Below are 24,996 nucleotides of genomic sequence, written 5' to 3' on the forward strand. Positions count from 1 at the left end.
CTTCATAATAAGTTTGGGTTTTTTTTCATTTTTGGGTTGTAATTAAACTTCCAAACACCAGATGGCAGCAGTCATTATGTCCTCCGCGGCTAAGTGAACAGAGAGATCCCAGCGACGACTGAGGACGAGAGGATACAGTCGACTCCGGCAGCTTTTAAAGCCGATGTTTGGACGTTTTTTTTGTGTTTAGAAATAAACGAAAGCCGTCGCGACTTCGTCATGTGGTCGACAGTATCGCAATGTATCATATCGTTGCCCATGTATCGTGATACGTTTCGCATCACAGAATTCTTAACAATAAAGCCGACGGCTCAGAACCTCACAGTAACGATTGTTTTTCCGATCGGATCAAACGAGACCAGGTTGTGTTCGCAGTAAGTTCAGATCTCAGACCCGGCGGCTCATAAACGAACGTGACACCATCTTAATGTAATTTGTCAGAGACTTTGTCGCGTCGTGATCGGCGAGACGACCTTTTTCGTATCGCGGCGCTTCCGCAGAAGTGACCACTCGGAAATCTCTCGCTTGAAATTCTCACCTTGCAACACGGCGTCACTTTTAATTGTCACGCCGGGACATGACGAGGATCTAATGAGTCGCCTCCTCCTCCTTCGTGTCCGCAGGGCTGGAGTGCGACGACGACATGAAGCAGCTGGATGACGAAATCAAAGATTTAAGTGAAACCAATTCGCAGGTGGAGGCGGACATGATCAAACTCAGAACGCAGGTGAGTCCAGGGTTTTAATAATTGAGCGCGAATTAAATGATTGGTTTAGTATCTTACGTCAAACTAGCTTCTCCAAGCTACTCTTGGAAAACTGGTGGGCAATGAATTTCCCTAGGGGGGCCACATTTGATACAGTAGGTGTCGTGAGGGGTACTGATGTGAACAAACAAAAAATAGTGCAGAGACCGCCATCTAGTGGACTCTGAAGATAATGACTCTGCTTCATGAAGTGTCATCAGACCTTTTTTTTACAAACATATTTTTGTGTTTTACATTAAATCTTACTTCACTTTAAGGGGTAATAAATTGTGGTGGGTTAATGAAGCTTCATGAAACAGTGTAATGTGGTTTAGAGGTCAGTAGGTGGCACCATCAGTTTAAAAATTATGTATCATTAGAACAGTTCAAAACAAAGGAAAACAGTGCAAAGACCTCCATCTAGTGGACTCTGAAGATAATGACACTGCTTCATGAAGTTTCATCAGAACATTACTACTTGAGACCCATAATGCATTGCAACAATTACATCTCTCATAACTTACTATATATATATAGATATATAGATAGATAGATACCCATTACAATATATATTTCAAAATAAAACCGATTTTCCCTAATATTTGTACTAGTGATGGGTTGATGACGCTTCATGAAACAGTGTCATGTGTTTGTGGGGTCAGTAGGTGGCGCCATCAGTTTAAAAATTATGTGATGTGTAATTAGAACAGTTAATAGGAAAATAGTGCAGAGACCGCCATCTAGTGGACTCTGAAGATAATGACACTGCTTCATGAAGCTTCATCAGAACATTACTACTTGAGACCCATAATGTATTGCAACAATTACATCTCTCATAACTTACTATATATATATAGATATATAGATAGATAGATACCCATTACAATATATATTTCAAAATAAAACCGATTTTCCCTAATATTTGTACTAGTGATGGGTTGATGAAGCTTCATGAAACAGTGTCATGTGTTTTTGGGGTCAGTAGGTGGCGCCATCAGTTTAAAAATTATGTGATGTGTAATTAGAACAGTTAATAGGAAAATAGTGCAGAGACCGCCATCTAGTGGACTCTGAAGATAATGACACTGCTTCATGAAGCTTCATCAGACCATCACTACTTGAGACCCATAATGCACTGCAACAATTAAATCTAACATCACTAATCATAACCTACTATATATAGATATAGATACACATTACAATATATATTTCAAAATAAAAGCAATGTTCCCTAATATTTTTACTAGTGATGGGTTGATGAAGCTTCATAAAACAGTGTCATGTGGTTCAGAGATCAATAGGTGGCGCCACCAGTTTAGAAATGATGTGATGTGTCCTTAGAACAGTTTAAAGGAAAAAAGTGCAGAGACTGCCATCTAGTGGACTCTGAAAATAATGACTCTGCTTTATGAAGCTTCACCAGACCATTACTACTTGAAACGCATAATGCACTGCAACAATTAAATCTCTCCTAACTCAATCCCATTACAATATATATTTCAAAATAAAAGCAATTTTCCCTAATATTTTAACTAGTTATGGGTTGATGAAGCTTCTTGAAACAGTGTCATGTGGTTCAGAGATCAGTAGGTGGCGCCATCAGTTTAAGAACGATGTGATGTTTCATTGAAACAGTTGGAAGGAAATAGTGCAGAGATCGCCATCTGAAATAATGACACTGCTTCATGAAGCTTCATCAGACCATCACTAATTTTTACTTTTTGCAATTTATTTCCAAGTAAGTCTGAAATTCCTGTCAACAAACTTGTTTTGAAACATTTAAAAAGCATTTTCAACCTTCATCACCAGCTTTTTTTATAGATGTTAAGATATTTTTTTTGCTGAATAAATATATATTTCAATCATTTTTGACCCTTTCGTCTTTCTCACGATGGAGTTTGACACCTCTGACTTGACATCAAAATAATTAAAAAACAAATGACATCATAATGCTGTCAAGCTAACTATCACTCGAGGTTATTCACTTTAGAGCCAAATTTAAATCTGGAGAGTTTTCGCTAAACTTCACGGTAACTTCCCCTCAGTAGGAGGAAATGAACGTTCGGCTTTCAAAATAAGAGCGTTGAATCAGCTCCTTGTAATCCTTTATTATGACGGTTGTACTCTATACTGTTTAAAATCCACATTTGCTAATCCTTTTTTAATTATTTATTAGTTAATTAAAACAAAAAAAACGTTCACAGATCAGTAACATCCGTCCTCTTCTCCTCAGATCACCACAATGGAGTCCAGCCTGAAGTCCATAGAGGATGAAAACAAGGTGATTGAACAGCAAAATGAATCTCTGCTGCATGAGCTGGCCGACCTCAGCCAGTCACTGATTAACAGTTTAGCTAATGTCCAGCTCCCTCATATGGTAAGGGGCCGGCAAGAACCAAAGGCGAACTACTAGCTGCAGAACTGTGCATGCTCCATCTTAAAATGTGCAGCACTGCTTGTCTGTCCAAACTGTGAGGGGGAGTTGTGAAGCCAGGCTTGATCTTGACTGTGATGACGCCGCTTTTCTTGCCAAACCTGCTGCCTATAGACACATGACATTTATAGAAGCGACAGCATGGAGAGTAACAAACCTATACTTTTCATGTTTTATTATTTATTGTGGTGTCATTTGAACTTCTTAGTGTATTCTTTTTAAATTTAGTACAAGTCACTTGTGTTACTTGTATACGTTGCTAATTAGGCTATTTTATAGTGTTTCAATTATTTTCTTATGCAGTAAAAATAGTTTGCATTTACTTTTAAATTCCTGCTTCTAAATGATTTTAATTCAATTAAGTAAAAAGTAAATAAACTATTTAATTGTGCATTTTTGTATAATCTCTTCAAATTTTATATGTTGTATTAAATACATATATACTATCTCGGAGAAAAAATATTTATTACGAGATTAATGTCGAAGGAAAATCATTTATTACGAGATTAAAGTAGAAGGAAAATTATTTATTACGAGATTAAAGTTGAAGGAAAATTATTTATTACGAGATTAAAGTAGAAAGAAAATGATTTATTACAAGATTAAAGTTGAAGGAAAATTATTTATTACGAGATTAAAGTTGAAGGAAAATTATTTATTACGAGATTAAAGTTGAAGGAAAATAATTTTATATGAGATTAAAGTCGAAGGAAAATCATTTTTTATGAGATTAAAGTCAAAGGAAAATATTTTTTTACGAGATTAAATTAGAAGGAAAATCATTTATTACAAGATGAAGTAGTAAAATAAAAATGTGTTTATATATATAATATATATAATAGTAAAAGTATTTTATAGGACGTAAATCTCGTAGTAAAAAGAAAAAGAATTGAGTGGCCCAAATGCACTATATATATTTTATATATTTATTCTCATTCACAAATACTTCTAATATATATTTTTTATTATAAATTATATTTTAATATAATTGTGAAAAATTAAAAGATTAAACTTCCTTTTAAATGTAACATAATTTAACGTTTTTCTAAAAATAATTGTGTCCTTATATAATCTGAGGAGGAGCCGCTATGAATAAAATATAATGCAGATATAAATCAACTTTGTCTTAAATTATTTTCTGAATTTCACCATTTATTGTTGTTTTGCTGAAATTAATGTCAATTTTCTCAGCAGAAATCCTTGGAACTCAAAGAGCCTCCCATGAGGAACAACTGCTTACAGCTGCACCAGCAAGTATGACTTCTTTAACTTCATATTTTCCCATATTACATGGCTTTCTTAAAGAAATAAATCACATTTAAAGATTAGCTAAAGCTAGAAAACGTGTCCCTGTTCAGATATAATGTTTCAACTATTTTGTTTGGGAGCTGCTGTAGAAGTCTTTTGCTGACATTCCCGTCGTTGTTTTTGTTAAATGGCCAAAAGATGGTGGTTTAATCGGTTCCATCTTTCGTTCCTGCAGGAGCCCTCGATGGACCAGAACTTCGACGCGTACGTGACCACGTTGACGGACATCTACGCCAACCAGGACCAGTACCAGAGCCCGGAAAACAAAGCCCTCTTGGAAAACATCAAGCAAGCCGTTCAAGGGATCCAAGTCTAGCGGAGCGAGTGCATCGGAGCAGTGACATCGTCTTATATATTTCTGTTCTTTTCCACACACACCAGAAAAAAAAAAGAGGTATTACGCTTATAAAGGAAGTGATTTCTGGAACGCGTGACGACAGAAGAGGAAGCGGCGGATTAGTTTTTGAGGACATCCACATTTTGTACGTTTTCATAAGAGCTGACATCATGTTTCTAGCTGCTCATGTATGCACATTTTTAGTGTATATTTCTGAACAGTTACGGTAACATCTTTTTATTGCTCGACGAAAGAAGGGAAGGAAAAAAAAAAAGAAAAAGGGACAGTGACACTAAAGCGCTGCAGCGACGAGGATGATTTTTTTGATTTTTATTCCGGACTTTAATGTGTTTTCTTCTTCTACTACTACTTCTTCTTGCGTGTGGATCGTTCGAAAAAGCAAGAGTTTGCAACGCTTTATTTTCTGACAATGCTTGAGATGTGTTTTGCTTTCGATGAAGAAAAAAAAAACAAAAACAAAAAAAAAAAGCTGTAGGTGGGGGAGATTTAAAAAAAAAAAATTGGTGCTGAGAGGAAGAAACTGACATGATGTTTGTATGAATGAATGAATGAGTTCTATCGTAAACATCATTACACGGAAACCCGATGGTGGAGATCCCGATGAATTCCCACGAGGCTTCGACGCCTCGAAAAATAATCCACTAAAGTGACGAGACAATGATTATTCTTTTGGAATTTTTTCTTCCCAGAAATCTAACCTGCTCGATTTCTTCGACTAAGAATCAAGAAGAGCAAACCCATTTCTTTTTTTTCGACGAGATGCAATCTGCAAAAAGAAAATATAAAAAAGGTTGGGTATATGCAATTCCTTGTTAGCGGGGTGACATTTTTAACATATGTAAAATACCGATTTTTATACAAATCTTTTAATACGAAGAATTTTTTTTAAAAGAGAAAAACTGGACATGTTGGGTTTTTTGTTGGGTTTTTTTTTAATGATTTTTTTTTCTGTACTTTGCACAGGGACACCTTCGTTTCCATGTTTTGATGTTTTTAACAGAGGCAGAACCCGAGAGATTAGTAAGAATTAAAAAAAAAAAAAAAAAAAAAAAAGGAGGAAGATTTTGTAAAGAGTATTTATAGACAGCGGGACTTACAGGGTCACTGTCCCCCACTTACGTGCCAGAAGACTTTTTTGCACTTGTCCTTGAAGATATTATCCTTAACATACGGCGGCGTGCAATTCTTTTTTCCTATAGGTGACCTCTTTAGGGCACACGATTGGAGCAACTCACCGCTCGGAGAGACGTGGATGTAGAATCACTGGCAAAACAAAAGGAAGAACAGGGACTTGAAAAATCACGAGGAGACGGAGGATTATAACCATAGCAGTTATACTGTAGGCTATTAAGTGTAAAGAAAAAAAACTAAAAAAAACATTATGATTAACCTTCTTTTTCTGCTATGTTTTTAGGAAGATGAAGTTATCCCCCCAGCAGCACTTTATATCTAATCACTGTACAAAGGATAAAGTAGTCAATCAATTCAAGTTTTTTGATGAAAAAATAAGCAGAATTAAGCTGGTGAGACCAGAACCTTCATGACGTGATGCGCCGGCATCAAAAAAAAAGTATGCTCCTCCATCCATTTTCGCTGTTAGCACTTTTTTTATTTTTATTTTTTATTTTTTGAGAACGAATAAAAAGGTGCTTGTCGTCCACCAGATTGAATCTCATCAATGGTCATTTTTTTCCGTCCTCTTTTCAAGGACTCGTCGTCCCATGACTGCGTTTTTCTCACGGTGTCTGCAGCTTTTCTCGCCGATATAGTAACGCTTCAGTAGAGTAATGGCTAGTACCAGTTTTTTCGATTAATTCTCATCAATGGTTATAAAATGGAAAATGGATTCTAAAGCACAAAACCGGCTAAAAAAAAAAAAAAACGTTGGTACGTTCATCTTCTTTTTTTTTTTCTTTCTTCTTCTTCTTTTTTTTTTTTGTGATGGCTACAGACAGGTCACATGTTTATAGTTCTCATGAAAAATATTGTGAATTCATCAGAGGTTGCTTTTATTTTATTCCAGCCAGTTGATTTCAGTGACCATTAACAAAGACGGGATTTTGTATAAACTATTGTGCTCTCTGTGGAACTGAAGTTTGATTTATTTTTGTACTACACAGCATGGATTTGTTGACATTTTAATTTTGCTATAAATGTGTGAGATCACAAGTTGCTGTGATATTTAATTTATAAATTGTGAACTTTGTACAATTTTTGTCATGCTGGATGTTGACACATCTTACTCTGAATAAAGAAAAAATGTGTTGCCAGAGGTCTGTAGAAAGACTCATTGTTTTCATCTTAAATGAAAAATATATATTTTTTTAAATTCGGCAAACATTTAAGAATTGTTTTTATATTTTGTTCTTTATAGGCCACACTTAAAGTGTAGTTCCTCATACTTCCGCATGGCGTCAGTAAAACCAAACTATTACCGAGTATTGGACCGTATTAATATAAAATACTGACGATACAATAGTTTTTTGGAGTAATAGAGGAAAAAAACAAATAAAGAAAACACAAAAACGTTATTAATCCAGATACAAGCAGTACCACAAAATATTACCTGGTGGTGGTGATGTTACTCTTTTCATTATTTACAACAAAAACATAAATCAGTGGATTTATTTAAAATGTTTAGTTTGTTAAATATTCCCTGGGGAATAAAAAGTTAGTATTAATTTCGAAAAGTTTGATTTACATTTTATTGTAAAGTAAATACTATATAACATCCCTGTAATTGCCCTATAAGCGCTATATAAATTCAAATTGCTTACTTACTTACTATTGTGATTTAATATAAATTAATTTAATTTAATTTAAACATAAATTATACTTTTGGTAGTATGGGGAGATACAATGTTGATTGTTTTTTGTGTTTTTATATGCTTGAAATGGACAAAATAATCATTTTAAACCATTTTTTTTACGTATTTAAAGGAATAATTAGGGAAAATACTTTGTGTCATTCTCAACTTTGAGTCAATACTTTTATTCATAATCAATTCAAACAGTTACATTTTTTTTTATATTGTTTTTTTTTAACAAACACAAACGAGACACTTGTTATGTTACTGTTAAAATAATTGCACGATTTAAATAACATGATTCAGGCACAAGCACTGCCACAATCTCTTACCTTTGGAGGGAAGTATTTGCTATTTTGAGATTAAAACTAAACTCGAAATTAATTGTAAAGTGTCCGTTTCATATTCCTGATGATTTACATTAAAGCTTAAAGACCAACTTAAATCTATTTAATTTGAACATAATCTGCGCTATAAGTAGTTCAGGGAAATATAATGTGGGTTTTGTTTTTTTTAAAGAACAAAAAATAATTCAAACCCAATATAAGTAAGTATTTAAAGGAAATATTGAGCAAATATATTTAAAAAAAAAAACATTGTTTAGTTTTCAGAGTCAAACTCTTGGTTTCAAGTGGACTCAACCTTTGACCTTCTTGACCTGCAGTACTTAATGAGGACCAGATATTTGAAGTAAAAAGAAAAACGCTTGTTTCCCCGAAGGCTACACTTTCTAACCCCATGTTGCATTCCTTAAGTATTTCAGAATAAATAATAATGTGTTTAGATTTAAGATTCACGAGAATGGATTGAAAACCATTTGAGTTTATCAACGTGTGTTTTTAGGTAAAGTTGTTCTTGTTTTAACTGACTTTTACTAAAAAGTTGTTTTTTTTAAATTAACTTTGCATTCCTACTCTTGAAATAACATGATCCAGGTACAAGCAGTACCACAATCTCTTACCTTTGGAGGGCGGTATTAAGCTATTTTTTATTTGATACAAAACCGGAAAAATCTGTGAAATTCATTCGTTTTATTCTGTCTGTTTAACATTCACAGAGGAATACAAAGTTAAATCAATTCGTTTACATAGAACTAAAAGTACTATGTAACATCAAGATAATTATAATTTAACTCAATGTTGTAGTATATCGTAATAAAAGTGTTTCACGAAAATGGCTCAGAATAGGAACAAATAAAAAAAGTTAAATTTTTAATGGAACAATTGAGGAAAATATAGTAAACACTGTTTTATTTTCTGATACAAACGTTTAATTCATAGTGGACCGTATAGTTTAAGTTAAAAGTTAAAAGTTCTTACCCCCAGGCTACACTTTTTTTTTTACCCCCATATTACTTTCGTTTAAATTAAATTTAAATTAAATTAAAACGTGTTTTTCATTCATTTATGTCGGTTTAAGGCGGAAGGAGAATTGATTGACAACTTTGTTTGATGACATTTTAAATAAAGTTTTAGTTGAAAGTGACTCTGCGTTTTCTTCGTAGGTCCTGTTTTCGATTCGCTTTTATTGAAAATTGAAATCTTTTTCGCTTTTTTAAACAATAAAGACTTACTTTACTTACTTATGTACTGTCCGGACTTGAAGGGGGGAGATTTTTTGGGGTGGAGGACGTCTCTCCCGGACTCCCCTCCCTCTCCCTCCTCTCCTAGCCTAAGCTAGCTGCTGTTAGCCTGCAGCTGCTGCTCCTGCTCGGCGTTAATGGCGCTGGAAATGGCGCTGCGGGCTGCCCGGCTCTTCTCTCCGCTCCTCGCCGCAGCCCTGCTGCTGCTGCTCTCCGTCGGACCCCAGGCCGCGCTCTCGTGTCCCAGCCGCTGTCTGTGCTTCCGGACCACCGTCCGATGTATGCATCTCAACTTGGAGACGGTTCCGTCGGTGTCTCCGCTGACCACCATTCTGTGAGTAACTTCTTCAGAACTTGACTTTTTCTCCAACGACCTCCATCATCTCACGATAAAAATACCAAAATATATATGTTAATGAAACAGTCCAGTTCATGGCACCTGTCGATGAATGTATCTTCTGGCTGCAGGGGTTAATGGTCAGGCTTTTTTGGGGGTCACACAGCTGGAGCAGTTCTGTTGTCTTGAGAGACAGATTTGAGACCCACACTGAGAACTAATTCAAACCTTGTGGTTGTGACTTTTTCTCTTTTTTTTAAAAAGTCACCATAAGAGTTTGAGATACTTTACAATAGAAATGTCATCAAGGTTTTTTTGTTGGTGGGGATGGGGATGTGGGACGCCTTTTTTGGATGCAAAAAAAAAGTCTCTTGTCTCAACGTCCTGAAAGACAGATGAATGGATCTTCATCACTTAAAAGTAGATTTTTAAAGATGAATGGATTTATATGAAACCAGTATTATCGGACAGGTCTTTGGAAAAATGGCAGACTCTATCGATAACTTCACTTGAGCTGTAAGTAATTTTTATTTGTGTAGCGCTTTTCCAGACCAGGGTCACAAAGCGCTTAAACAATCCAAACAAAGATCAAGATAAAACTGATAACACAACAGGAGTTCCAGAAAATCAAGGAAAAGCCTGATCAAATAGTCTCAAATCACATACTTGCGTACTTAAACTTAGTGTTTTAAGTGCATAAGCGCATCTCAATTCTTAGTATGCGAAATGTAGTGCGCATGAACACTAAATTGACGCCCACAAAACTGAGTATGGATCGATGGACACTTTCTACCCTAAATGGCCGCCATCTTAGTGACGTTGTTAACGGAAGTTACGTCATATATACATCTATATAGATATATTTATATGCATATACTTACAGGTGCATTTTCAGCCAGCTGTAGTAGTATGACACTTCTACGATGCTAATACTGGCGTTAATATCCCGTGAATATTTAGTTTCTCATATTTCTTGATCCAAACAAAACGTGCTGCCAGCAGGTGTCGATAGTGTTCCTACAGCTGGTTGAAATCACCGTTAAATAGTAGTAGAAGAAGAAGCTGTCGCGTCTTTTTTTCCGGTTAGTGCATAGCGGCAGTGTTTGATTTGAGACTATGATACTATCTGTCGAGAATTTGCGTACTAGTTAGCACGTACACTATCCTGATGCATACTTACCGCTAGTGCACTAAGAGAAGTATGCGATTTGAGACAGAGCACAGTATTATCGGACAGGTCTTGGAGAAAATGATCTATTAAAAATGGCCGACTCAATACCGTTAACTTCACTTGGATACTGATACCTGAATGACACGATTTATTTCCCATACCAATGTTATCAGATCAATTCTATCAACCAACATTAAACTTAGTACAAATCTTGAGTTTCTTTTTTAAGCCTTGGTAAAATTCCACTCCAACTGTTTTCTTACAGACAAAAAGAAAACTTGATAAGAAGTGACATATAAATCCGATGTTGACTTCCTTTGTCACTTATTATGTCTTTCTTCATTAAAAATCCACATATTATCAAGTTTTGATCACACTTGGGTACTGAAACTTGACAATACTTGGTACCACCAATGCATTTTGGTAGGTGGCACAAAAGAACCGAGTTTCAATACCCAGCCCTATATAAGTATAATTTTCCTGTGATTAATATTAAGAAAGTTATGGATTACTAAAACCGTTAAAAACCCAAAGTTCACTCATTTTCTACTCGCCCTTCTTGTCGACTAATGGTTATAGAGCCACAGTTTATTTAATCGACATCCCAGACTGTGGATGACGTCAATCAAACTCTTGAAGGAGCCAAGGTCTCAAGCACACTAGTGGGTCAGCTTTATCTACTCTTGGTATTGACTCATAGAGATAAAGGTGTAAATGAGCACACTGACAATGCAATTCTTGAAACAAGGAAGTGTTTTATTGATTTCATTTTATGCTTTGGTTTATGAAGTTAAAGACATGGGGTGGGTGAAGTCAAAGAAGAAGTTCAGTCAGATTGTACACCTTTTTAATTTGAGTTTTTTTAAGGGTCTTGGGCTGAGCCCGGAAATAATCGTGCGATAACCATTCCGCTGTATTTCGGGAATGTGACAGATCCATAAGTCAAGCTAATAAAGTTGCTTCTATGTGACCCGACAAGAGGCGCAGAGCTGAACTCTATACCTCCCCAGGTTTGAGGTTTGACTTTAATAATCCCCTAGTTGTGTCGTTAAACTCCACCCAACGAAAGTGGCAACTATTTCTTGTGGCTCGAGGGCAAATGACACAACCCTGGTATGGGGGACTTAACCTAGCTTGCGTTTTTTTAGTTTGCTAATTTCATTGACCTAAGATAAAATGTTTGTTTTATATATATTTTTTATTTCAAATACAGGATATTTATTGATGCTAAAGGGAGAGTGAACAATGTTACTTCTTAGAACTGAACCATTCGTAAGTAAGTAATTTTGATTTATTTAGCGCTTTTACAGACCAGGGTCACAAAGCGCTTAAACAATCAAAACAATATTTAATAAAGTATATACTTTAAAGGTCAAGATAAAACTGATAACACTACAGGAGTTCCAGAAAATCAAGGAAAAGCCTGAACAAGTAAAACATTTTTAAGATGTTTCTTGAAGAGTCAGTAGACTCCATCAAGCTACTTTAAAAAGCAAGGACAGACAATTGCCATTTTCCTGTCGTGGTCATTAACAACACATCATGAATCCCCAAAATAGTTGTCTGTTGTGTTTATGGAGAATCTATGGGAACATCTCGATTAGGCTAATTTAGGGATGGTAAACAGGAAGTTGAATGTTGTGTGTAACTGTAAATGACAGCTGTGTGTCGTAAACAATTCTAATATTGACAAGAACTGCGGGGGATTTCACAAAAATGCGAGTCGGTGGGTCATTTGTGTATTTAGGTTGGTGATGTGTGAGTCCCCCTTATCCTTCGAGGACAAACACAAAGTGCGCTAGATGTCAAATGGACTGTTGCGGTCACACAGTTGGCTCCCGTCAGCGGAACACGGGGGTCCACATCAGTTTAATCTCCCAAACATGTCGGTCCCTTTGTCTAGAATTATCCCCTGGAACTCGCATTGTGTCCTTCACTTAACAATGCATACACACTTGATCTTAAAATAGTAGCTTTGAAGGAGCCTGGCCTGGCCTCAGCTTGGATTACTGTAGTTGTGTTGGTCTTCCTACCCTCCCCAAGTACCCCTATTAAGGCTGTGCAGTAAAAGGATTGTTTAGGTTTTCTGTAGGATGTGCCTGAATCTGCTAGAGGGTGTTCAGAGCTTTGAAGATCATTTGTCACCTTCCCCCGTATTGCTCTGCGTCCAAACGTTTTCTTTAAGAGATAACGATGGGTTGAAAATGCAGTCACGCGGCAAGAATTTGTGGGTTTGATTCAAGGCAACTTGAGTTCATGAGTTCTCCCCTGCTTGTATGCTACAACAGTGAATAAACATAGACATTTTCTTTATCGATGGCTGTCACTTGGAGTGTGTGCACGAGTGGTATTCCGGGAAGGATCTGTCCCGGGTGTCCCTAACCACAGAAAAGCGCTTGATAGGTTCCAGCATGCCCAGTAGTAATAGTTAATAGGATGGTGGAAGCATTTACTATCTTAGTTATTTTCTAGTTCTGTGTGCCCATGGATTTAAAGAAAAAAACCACTCATTCTATTCAACAAAACAACTTTAATGATTTAAGTGTTTCTTCGATTACAAGCCAAGTTCCAAGAAAGCAGTAAACTGAGTATGGTTGTGTATTGGCAAGAATCTTGTAATGAATATCATATTACGATTCAGGGCCTACAATACAATATATTGACTGGAGTCGACTGTATCCTCTCATCCTCAGTCATCGCCGCGATCTAATGGGATTTACTTTAGCTTTGTAGGATGTAGTAATGGCTTCCATCAGAAAAATAAACAAACAATGTGAATATTTGCATGTTTATTGTTAACAAAAAAAATAATAATTACATTTTTATACACAATTTATTGAAATTAAACCATAAAAAGGAAAAATAAAATGTGATTTGAAAGCCCATTAAATAAATTCAGTGCTGTTGAATATCAATACAGTATCACTTGAAAAATTTAATTGGGATTTTTTTGGTGTATCGATATTCTCTCACACACCTACCTACTACCCAGCAACAATGTCAAAGCAATAATAACACATTAATACCTCATAGTCTCACGAAACCTACTATGTGTTAAGAGGGTTAAGCTATTTTACATGGAAAAGTCTGTCGTGCTCGTAACACCGCTTTCGACGATCAATAACTCTTCATACAATCCTTTACTTCAAAGATTGCTACAACTGCTTGGATACCCACGACAGCTGCTCTGTCATGGCAGCTGTCGTGGGTACAAAGGCGTTGGTTGCCATCTCTGCTGCCAACTACATGACGGAAAGTCCTGTCAACCCCATTCCATTTCCAGGATAAAAAACAAGGTGTGACGTTGCCAAATTAGAGTTCCTCCTGTGGCACAAACTTTAGTTTTTAACTGGGAGGGCAGTGGCGTTTTAAATTATCCGCTCGTTGAAAATGCTCCGGATAAGCAAATATATATAATTTGAAGAAGATGTTGAGGATTTTATTAATATGTGCCAGAAAAAAAATGGAAGCCAGGGTTGGTTTGGACTTAATGGTTGAGTGCAAGTATCTAAAAGTATGTGGTTTAAAGTTGATCCATTTTCGAAATGAGGTTCAGAAAAGCCGCTCGTCATTCATCAAACCAGTGTCATTTTCCCTCAAACTTCCTCCTCTTCTGCTCTCTGGGTCAGTGCAGTTGAGATTAAACTGTCTTGGCTTACTATACCTCGGCCGTGTGCCAGCGTTTTTTCCTTTTTTCCTGCATGACAATTGGACCAAAAAATGTAGACGTTTTTCCCAGATTTTTTTTTTCTTCCCCTGCTTTTTCTCTGGCATGCATGTGTTTTTCAGCTGTTTTCTCTGAGGACGGTCTGTTTCAGGCATGATGGTAAATCATGTTTCTCCGCCATAGTGACATTTCAGCTGAGGAATTTAGCGGAGGTGAAGTTTCTCTAATTGAAAAAGAGAATAGTTCAAAGTAGGTTTGTTCAGTACATCTTTTCGTTTTGGCTGCTAATCCCATAGTTTTTTTTTTACTTTTATCGTAAATATGTCTGGTTTCTTTTCCTATGTTTACGTCCAAACTATATCACTATTATATAATATCCAGAGGTTTCAATTCCGGATGTGAAATCATTGTTAACTACAATAGCACCGAGAGAGTACAGGCATCTGCCAAGGACCTTATTTCACATTAATTTAGAAAGCATACAATTGAAGAATTAAAATCCAAGAGGTATCCACCTTTTATTTAAGATTCATAAATTATTTTGGCATAGGTTGCCTTTTGGCAGAAAACTAAGATTCCACTCCAGGAAATGAACCCAGGCCTCATATTGTGCAATGAACAATAACAAATTGTTTCACCACAGTCGGAAAAAAGTAGCCACATTGTTACAAATCTTCGTGGGCATGGACTCTTGATCATTTCTTTACATGAACAACATATTGTGCCTTGAATTTAATAGAGCTTCTTGTGAGTTAAAGGCCTTTTATTTTTTTATTATTGTAAATTCGATTAGTTTTCCATTTTTAAATGTGTAAGATCTGCAAACTTTTTTTTAGTAAACTTGGTATCAAAATATAAAGTTAACCAACCTGACCAGTCAACGGTTGTTTGGTTATTCCTTAATGGATGAAAATGGGCAGGACTGTTATTAATTGTCATTACACATGTTTTTTCACTGTTCTGTACCAATATTCAACAGCACTTGTTTTGTTTATTTTTCATAGTAATTAAACTTTCAACCGCTTTATGGCAGAATCCAGTGAATTTCTCTGGGAGCCTAGTATTCATTTCAATTCAATTTTATTTAAAGTGTCTTATCATAACAAAGTTATCTCAAGACACTTTACAGTTGAAGTAAGACTATAGTGGATAAGGAAAAACAGATCCCAGCAATTCAGCGTTGACTGAGGACAAGAGGATACAGTTGACTCTTGCATCTTTTAAAGCTGTTTGGACTTAGTTTTGTTTCAAAACAAATGCTGGGAGTTACGACATCGTCAAGAGGCATATTGGGAATACTTGCACAATACCCCAAATATATCCATGTTCCTAGATTATTAAATAATATATCTCAATACATGGTATTGTTGTTCCTATATCATGATGCCCAACGTATCTCCAGATTCTTGCCAATACACACCCTTAGGAGACAAGGATGTCATGGTCTTCAAGTTAATAAAATTAAGTCGGGTCCAAATGTGTTGTTAGTCATTGGCTACTGGATCAGTCGAAGGAGTGTTTGGAAGTGCATTAAGGCTCTTGATTTATTCACTAGGAGCATGGGGGAGTCGCAGTGTCGCCATGCCCCGATTTTACAGCTCGGCTTGACCCTAACTGTGGAGGGCTTTTCCAGCTCTGAATACCTATCGTGCATGGTCAACCTTCATCCTCGCTCAAGCTGTGTGCGGCGGCTGCTCCCGAGTCTGTCAAACCCCTGACTGACGGCGGTGTGATTGGGTCATGGTGGAAAAAGTGGAGTTGCATTGTGTGGAACTCACCCAGGCGAGACTTGTGTGAGAAACTGTGTCTCTCTTTGCTGCTTCATGGAATGCAAAGCTAGAAATCCCAGAAGATTTGTTCATTTACACAGCACGAGTAGGCCCAGGAAAGTTGTTGAAAGGAACTCTGCTGACCCCTTTCTTAATGCCCATGTCTTTTCCACTAAATGACTTCCTGAAAATGAATCTTGGGTAAATTCTGGTGGTCCGAAGCCAGGAGTTAATTTTCGTCAACCAAAGTGCTTAACAGAAATAATATTATCGCAATAGTATTTGTGTTACTTTTATTGAAACTAAAAACCAGTAGGAAGATGAATGTTAATGCTAAGCGTATGGCTTGTGGTTATTTCCTCATAACTGCTGGCAAATATTTAAGGCTGTTTTGGGCCTTGTAAAGTCATTTACAGCGTAATATCCATTTCACTGTGAAGAGTGGCAAGATCTCATTAGCAATTCGTTTTGTGGTAGACTAGTAAGGATTTCTATGGTTATATTCCAAATGCTTACAAATGAATCGGCATCTAGAGCTTCTTTACAAGTACTTTACTAGTTACTGTAGTCCTTGATTATTATTGTCAACCATCTTCTATTAACAAGTAATGCTAATTGTTGTTTCGTTTATTATTATTATTATTTATTTAGTATTTGGATTTTACCCTTCAATCTAAAAGCATTTCATAGTATTCCCCTTTGGAGAAAATCGCTCAACTCGTATTCAAATACATTTATGGATTTGTAAAACAGGATATAAATAAAAAGTACTGGCTCAAAACTCATCCTACAATTTGGTTCAGAATCTTACAACATTCTGTTAGAGTCCACAACAATGTAATGTTTCCTAAAATAACAGGTGTTTGGAAGTCATAACATTATAAAAGAGAATTTGATGCTGATAAAATATCTTTCTTTTCTACAGTTGGCCAAGGGAAACTTTGAAAATTGTGAACATGGATATTCATTGGTTCTCCCAAGAGCTGGATTTCAATGTCCAGTTGTAGGCTTTTTTTTTTAGTTGTACTACATCTGCATAACCATAAATAATAATATTAATAATGTTCCATGGTTAGCAGGAAGACGCCATTGTTCTCATCCTGAATGTTTTAAGGAAGGCATTTTTCAACCGCTTAGCATCGTGTTTATGCATTTATGTTCTTGTATTGTCAACACATGCCATCATTATGAAGATGTACCGTTTGCTTTTCACGTTCCTTTCAGAACTGTTTAGTCTTATACATGACGCTCGCAGAAAAAACTTTGAAGACCTATAGAAAAACAAATGTCTTCTTAAAGATATACATGCTTTTCGTTCACTATCTTTCGACACGGACAAAGTTGTCAGATCTTGTTTAATTCAATTTTTTTGGGACCTGAGGGTTTCTTTCCGTTCCTTATCCTCAACAGTTTACCACAGAAATACATTTATTTTGGGCATTACGTGCCCATCTTTAAACGCTTTTGGCAGCTCTTATGATTTGGCTCTAAGAAGACGTGGATTCGAGTCTTTGTTTATGACCGTGTTCTCAAAACACAACAGACCAACCTAGCATTATGCTGTCTATTCAATAAAAGCGTCCTCATCTGCTGGGGCCTGTTTTATTGTGTGGTATGTTATATGTTCCTCTTAAAAAAAACGTGATGTATTGTTGCTGGTTTTAAGGCTATCGTGAAGCACTGTTTATATGCAAGTAAAATACTTTTTGTGGTGTCACAAATCGAGTCAAATTGAGTTTAAAGACTTTGAATCTAATGAATCTAGACAAGATTAAGAATCACTAAATGTTTATAGGCCCAGATGTCTTTTTCAAAACAAAGACGGGTTTAATGTAGACATTTTTCCACAGACCAGCCCTTGAATAAAGAAAAGAAAAAGGGTTTACTATTGGAGCCCTGCACTAGTTTCTCTGCAACAATATTAGAATTTTTGTTTTACTCATTTACACTAGTTGACATTCCTATTTCTTCTAGTGAACTTGACAAAATGACCAATCGGAATTATACATACTGTATACACTAACCCTCGTGGATCGGTACTTGGTTTCGGCGTGGTGGTTGTGGAAAAATGCCTATTTATTACCATGTATTTCGGGAGTTTGTCGTACAAAAGTAAAACTCCCTTTGGATTCTTATGGTTGTCCACTGATATTAATTTTGTAATGACGAAAAGGAAAACAGTTTAACAGTCTCCACACGTATACACATGGTTCCCTCATTAAGGTTTTAGAGGAACTCTACATTTGCATTCTTTTAACGGAGTGAGAATAAAAAGTCTCGTCTCTCTCCTGGATTGTATCGAGCTGATTTATAGTTCCCTCTGGAGCGCCGCCATTAAAAGCAGAGTTGACCGACTAAACGAGTCCCGGGACACGCGTGATAAGATGTGATAAAATGCCAAAACCTGCGCTGTGTCTCGGCGACACAAATAAAATGGTCACTCACTAGGCATCGGCTGAAGAATGCCTCTTTGATTAGATCCCTTCCTGTAAGTTTTTCCGGTTGTTGACTGACTCATGTGGGGCTGTGAGGAGTGAGATGGAACACTCGGTATTCAGCTGTTGAAATAACAAGTGCTTTATTCCTATTTAGCTTAATCCTCTGACTCACTTACATCTTCCCAAACCAAGATGGTGACAGATCCTGCCCCGTTTTAATGGCTAGATAATGGAATAAAAATCATTAAGTTTCATCTGGAATCGCACTACAGGTGAGATCCGTCGCGATGAAGCAACTTTTCAGCAAAGTTATTTCCCCTCCCTCTTGAAATGCCTACAGATTTAGAGCCAGAGAAGTGCTGCTGGAACCTGCTATTCTTTTCCCCCCAGCTCCCCTCATGCCCTCACCCCTCACCGCTGCAGGCGAGTAGGCAGGACAGCCTTCGCCTCAGCACGCCCGGGAAGTGCTCTCTCCACCCCGGGCCCAAACATTCTCCGAGATATTTTCCTAAAGGCGCTGTACCTCTTCACCTTGCAGTGATCCTTGTCCTTTTCCACGGCGATCCTTCACCTCCGTGACGATGAATCTGCCCGCGACGAGCTGTCGACGCGCACACACTTTATGAAGCTCTAAGTAGCCACGGTTCATAAATAGTTTTTGAGGTCAGTGATTCAGATTGAAAGTGGACTTGAATTCCTCCCCAAAACATTTCTGTCTGAATAAAAGGAAACCAGTATATGAAACCGTTTGATTGAATCCATATGTGGCAGCTTTTACAGGCCGACTGTCTCATAAACATTACACTGGCTATGAAATCAGATGGTTCTGTTATTTGGCCGATATATTTTCACAGAAACATAAGAAGGCTTCAATTCATGAACGTATGGACGTTGATTTGCCTGTTCTCCACGAGATGAAAAAAAATGATGGATGGAACCCGTTGTTTCCTTTGCATGCTTGGAATGGAATTTGTGCAGAAATGGAGAATAGTTACCGTAATTTTCTCTCGGGCGTTCTTGGTGAGAGGCCGTTTTGATGATGTCTTGACAGTTTAACATCGTCACTGCAGCGTTACTGAGGGAGGTTATCTAACAAAAGAAGGGCTGATCTATTACTCGTGCGGCAAAACATCTGCTTAATCTTTCTCCTGCAAGTCACACAGTACTATCCTCACACAAAAATTGAGTTTTCTTAGTTGCGACTACTACAAGCGAAATATATATATATGTCCCAGTACAGATTGGAATCCATTAGGATCTGGACTCCTACTATTACAGATTGGAATTCCGAGTACAGATTAGTTCTCTGCTACTCAACTGCGATCTTAATATTGATATGGGTAAGGGTTACGGTTTGAATTTCTCCCATTAGAATAGGAGATTGTCCTGGTAGAATTCCCATTTGTACAATACAGTTTGGAATTCCAATCTTCGAGATCCTCCAGTAGGATTACAACATATATATCTTCATGATCTTTAAGTCAACTACTCAAAAAGTATGTCAGTATGTACAATTCAAAATTCCTAAGACTGCTAAAGAAAAAAGATATATTCTTTGTTAATGTACTTACAAATGTTTAGTTGGATTTTCATCCCAGTAGCAGCCTCTACCTAGAAAGCGGGTACTTTTACTACTAACAATATTACTCAAGTACAAATTATGTCTCTAAGACCCCTAGTGATGAGGTTTCACAATACATGTGAAGTAGAGCTAAGTAGGTCGCGGTAAACTATTACATTTATGCAAGGTTTTATTGAATGAAATGAGAAATCCTGAATCCTGATCTGCTGTTTCATGAAACCTCATTTAAAAAAATGTAGACATTTCTGTTTCGTTAAAAACAGCAACCTTTATTTTGTGTCATAACTAAAATAAATTAAAAGTTAATTTAAACGACAAAGATATTTAGTTTGCAAAAACGCAACTAGTTGCCAAAAAAAAGAGCTAAATAAACATTCTACATTAAGTATATTCAAAAGTCATCTTGTAACAATACTATACAATTTATGAAATTCTAACATATGTTCTGCTTGCTTTTTGTTAGTCCAATGCAAAATAAAGGTATAAATAAAAAAATGTATATATAAAATTGTATTCATATATTAATAAAGTAACATTTTCAACTCGAATGCTCTTAAAATAAATGTATTCTATTTTGTTTAACAATTATATACAATCTTGCAACCCAAAATCTGCAGGATTTTATATTGGTGTCATTCATTATTCATTATCTTGGTCAATTCAAGACATTTCCAGTTGTTTTTAACACACGCCGTCTTCTCTTCCAGAGACCTGAGGTTCAACAAAATCAAGGATTTACAACTGGGATCGTTTAGAAGACTACAGAATCTCAACACGCTGTGAGTTTTTTTGTCTTTAGGTTTCATGCACAAAACGCTGGTTGGAATATTTAAAGTCACTTGAATCAGTTCTTTTTGTCATTTCCTTGTTTGTACTCAAGGTTGAGGTAAGTTCTCCTACACATGTAGGTCATCTTATAATCTTTGAGGAGTTTATATTCTCACATAGTCATATGTCCAAACGCTGATTTAGTTTGTCCAGCACACCTTGTTTCAATATTTGATAAAGTTATGAAACACCTTTTTTTAACTTACTGTTCTTTGTCATCTGTCGTTGCATACATGATTCAACGTAATAAAATCTGTGTGGTTTGAAGATTTAGATTTAAAAAATGCTGATCAAATGCTCTTGAAATTCTGTGTTTAATTTATGTCCTTAAAACGACACTATGTTTTATAAAAAGGAGTTTAATTCCATATGAAAAATGTAATGATTGTTCTTCATAATTTTACCATTTTAAGAATTCTTGGAAGCTAATTGTTACACTCTGGTAAGCTAAAACTTAAAAACCTGTAACGCATACAATATTTTCAACCATGATATTAATTAAAAAGTCTAAAAGGTTATTCTGCTAGCTTAGTTGACATTTACCAACCCGTAACATTTTGGACGTTTGGATAGTGTCTTGTCCATTATTGAGTAGTAAATATAAATAGATGTTCTATCTGAAAACACAATAAAAAACAGGGTTTTTTTTCAAAATGGACAAGAGTTTTAACCCCTTTTCGAGTTCCAATTTTAAAATGTAACTCCTCATACGTGATCATTCCTACGATGGTAAAGTGAAACAGGATTAATGCCTCCAAATGTTCTTCAAAATGTATCCATAAATAAATACATTTATGACTTCATTATTTATATTCTGTCACACTCTGAAACATGCAGATATTTTTAATGGGTGTATAAATACAAATAATGTCTTTAATCCAAGTTAAAATTGATGATTATCTGAATATATTGCTTTGTTTTTATGTTCAGTCTGAGCTCATGAGCATTTAAAGCAACATATCTCTATGTTTTGATTAAAAACAAACCAGCAATTTTGTGGTCGGTCACTTTGTCAGCAGTCACTAAACCCAAACTAACTTCGCTCTCTCTGCAGACTCCTCAATAACAATCAAATACGACGAATCCCAAGAGGTGCCTTCGAAGACTTGGAAAACCTCAAATATCTGTAAGTTTCCCTTTTTCCTCGACTCTCCAAGTGTCAGGATTTCCAATTCAGGAACAATGTGACTAGTGATGACTTCTCGTGTCTTTCAAGCACTTAGTCAGCAGAACCGCTTTTTTTCACGACTGATCACTTACATGCAAGTGTCTAGACAGAAACCGCCGAGGCAGATGGTTTTATGTCTCGGAATTTCTTAATGGCCTGTTTACCCGGTCGTCGTCATTGCGGATCATTTGCCCTCTGATGTGGTCGGTTTCCCTCCGACACGGCTCTTGAGAATCTGGATCAGCTGCCGACGTTGAGGTTGACGTGTGAACAAGACCCGTTCTGAAGACCATAGGGGGTCGTACATTTCCCGCGTCGTATTTACAGGCCGTTTTAATTACAGAGACACCCTTGTCTTTAAAGTCGAGTGTATCTAAAGTCTGCACTCTTGTCCCCCAACCTTAGTGATTAGTCCAAATTGTACCCCTGGACCCCCTCGTCCCTCCCCTCCTCGTGCTGACTCAGCGTTGTGTAGCCACGGGCTGTTGTATCTCTTGTCTCACCTCCTCTACGAACACTAAATCACGGCGCAGTCGACTCCCCTGCCGTCTCTCACGTCCCAACTTATACAACGGCGCCTTCTCCCACGACCGTCCTAACTCGGGGGTCAGACGGGGTCACGGCCATGGCAGGTTTTCTTGCCACAAGTGTATACAGACTTTGTGTATTCTCTTGAGTCAGCCTAAGTGATGTTAAATGGTGTCTAAACAAAACATTTTTGTAACCTCAGCTTCTTGACATCTACGTTTTTTTTTAGCCTCAAGCTCTTTCTCATGTTAGTATTATTGATACATATTTCTTTATAAATTAAATTCAACTTTCAGGATTTCATCCTATTTTTTTTAATAAAGAGGAAAGTTTACTTTTTTAGTATTGATTTTTGGTTTTTCGTCATCTCTGTTTTCAGCTTCTATGCGTCTTTTCTCTGTTTAAATCAGGGATTTTGAACTTGTAAACCATTTTTACAGGTTTTTGCAATATACAAAAAGTCAAATTATTGATTATTTATAGATTGACATGTCTTTTTGTAAAAGACGTATGTTCAACTATTATGTTTCTTAACTTTTATGTATATTTGTGCCATCAAAATATTGAAAGGTTGAATTCAGTTTGATATTCTTGTCGCAATAATTCAAAATTAAATATTATTTATATTGTTTTAATTCAATATAATGATGTGCCAGCAGACAATTCGAAAAGACACGTGATCGTCTGCGAATCGCATGATTGGCTGAGAGTTCTATCAATCAAATTGAAAGGTTACAAGTGAAAAGAAATATAGGATTTCTTCTTTTTTTTTAATTATTTTCATCTATTAATGTTCATCTATCGATATTCAACCTTTTAATATATAACTTTTTAATAGAATATAATAAAAAAAAATCAATCGATGCTTAACAAACAAACAAAAGTTTAAATATTTTAACATTAAATTCAACTTTTCAATATTCTGATGTCACTGATAATGTCAATTGATATTTTTTCACATCTCGACAGCTGATTTTTATTTAATCTTATGGTGTTAAAACGCTGCAATGAAAAGAAAAGTCATGCACCGATTGAGAAAAAGGGTGTTTATTTTTCCAGAGCTCTACATCACATGCGTGCCTCCGAGATCTCTATCTCTCGCCTCCGCTCATCATGAGCACGGTGGTGGAAAGTGAAGTAAAATCACTAGAGATGAAAGGTCAGACAGCTGCGAGCCCTTTTGCTTTTCTAGTGTCGCATTTCGGCAACACGTATGGGAACATGCCCACGCTGAGAGGATTTGTGTCAATGAGGATAAGTCCAGGAATTTGTGATGTCATGTTTTCTTGTGTGTTTTTTTTTTTTTTTTTTCAAATTGCTTTTCCGTCTTCACAATGCTGAAAAATGTGTTCCGTTCCATGACACACTCGGATGTGTCTGGCTTGAATTATGTCCAGTTATAATCATAACACTGCAAAAACAGCATTTAATGTTACCGAGTTGTTTCAACTTTTGTGCACATTTCTTCTATTTTTCACAACAATTCATACATTGTCTATTAGAGATGCACAGTTTATACCCCTTAAGATGTCGTACTAGTGTTATTATCTTTAATTGTAGCCACATTCTGTCTTTGTTTAACTTGTATTTTAATTCGTTTAAGGAGCTTAAACAAGTCATTGTGTTTGCTTTAACTATGACCTGTTTTCAATTGAGTCTGCTTTGTTCATGCAGTGCTAACTAACTTAGTTAGCAAGATAGTTACTTTGTTTTCTTTTTCAGTAATTGGTCAGAAAATCACAATATCTGTCACTTTTAGCCCAGTTACCTATATTTCATGGTATATAACTGGAGTTAAATTGGTGTCACAAATAAGAAAAATATCTTATTTCTCAATCTTAAAATAATCCGATTATTCTGAGATTGAGAAACGTTTAATTCCACAACACAAGATTCTAGCAACACAGGATTTTTTTGTGGTTACTTTACTTAATAGGATAATTAAATGATATCAATGAAATACAATTATATATTTATAAAAATACAAACTTTTAAACTCTAAATATATAATTTATTTTAAAAAATACATTTAATTTAATTGAATAATAGTCATTAACCGGACAGCAGATGACGACAGTGATTCTTCTTAGAATAATGTACAAATATAAATGTATATATATATATATTTAGAGTCTTTTATCTGTTCTGTGACAGATAAAAGAGGGAGCTTGTTATCATACAATTCTAGAAAAAAATGTAAAAATAAATACCTTTTATCAAATGAATCTTAATAATGCTGTGCCTCTCTAATATTTATAACGACAACAGCCGTTT

General features: G+C 36.1%; 2 protein-coding genes across 6 annotated transcripts in view; both read left to right on the forward strand.

Annotated features, from left to right (window-relative positions):
* myt1lb (myelin transcription factor 1-like, b) overlaps positions 1-7,118 on the forward strand; it is a 142,952-nt gene extending 135,834 nt beyond the window's left edge. For 3 of the 4 annotated variants that reach the window (XM_087779839.1, XM_087779841.1, XM_087779842.1), the window contains 4 exons: positions 624-727; positions 2,979-3,026; positions 4,371-4,433; positions 4,663-7,118. In XM_087779839.1, coding sequence (XP_087635965.1) covers positions 624-727; positions 2,979-3,026; positions 4,371-4,433; positions 4,663-4,803 — 356 coding nt within the window. In that variant the 3' untranslated portion in view covers positions 4,804-7,118. The remainder of the gene's footprint in view (positions 1-623; positions 728-2,978; positions 3,027-4,370; positions 4,434-4,662) is intronic. The other variant, XM_087779840.1, reaches the window with a different exon arrangement.
* Positions 7,119-9,341: 2,223 nt separating this feature from the next.
* Positions 9,342-24,996, forward strand: part of pxdn (peroxidasin) — a 44,533-nt gene continuing 28,878 nt past the window's right edge. The window contains exons 1-3 of one of the 2 annotated variants that reach the window (XM_087779838.1): positions 9,342-9,568; positions 20,906-20,977; positions 22,081-22,152. In XM_087779838.1, the coding sequence (XP_087635964.1) occupies positions 9,372-9,568; positions 20,906-20,977; positions 22,081-22,152 (341 nt within the window). In that variant the 5' untranslated portion in view covers positions 9,342-9,371. The remainder of the gene's footprint in view (positions 9,569-20,905; positions 20,978-22,080; positions 22,153-24,996) is intronic. The other variant, XM_087779837.1, reaches the window with a different exon arrangement.

Source organism: Callionymus lyra, chromosome 18, assembly GCF_982586985.1.
Source record: "Callionymus lyra chromosome 18, fCalLyr1.hap1.1, whole genome shotgun sequence".
Taxonomy (NCBI): Eukaryota; Metazoa; Chordata; class Actinopteri; order Syngnathiformes; family Callionymidae; genus Callionymus; species Callionymus lyra.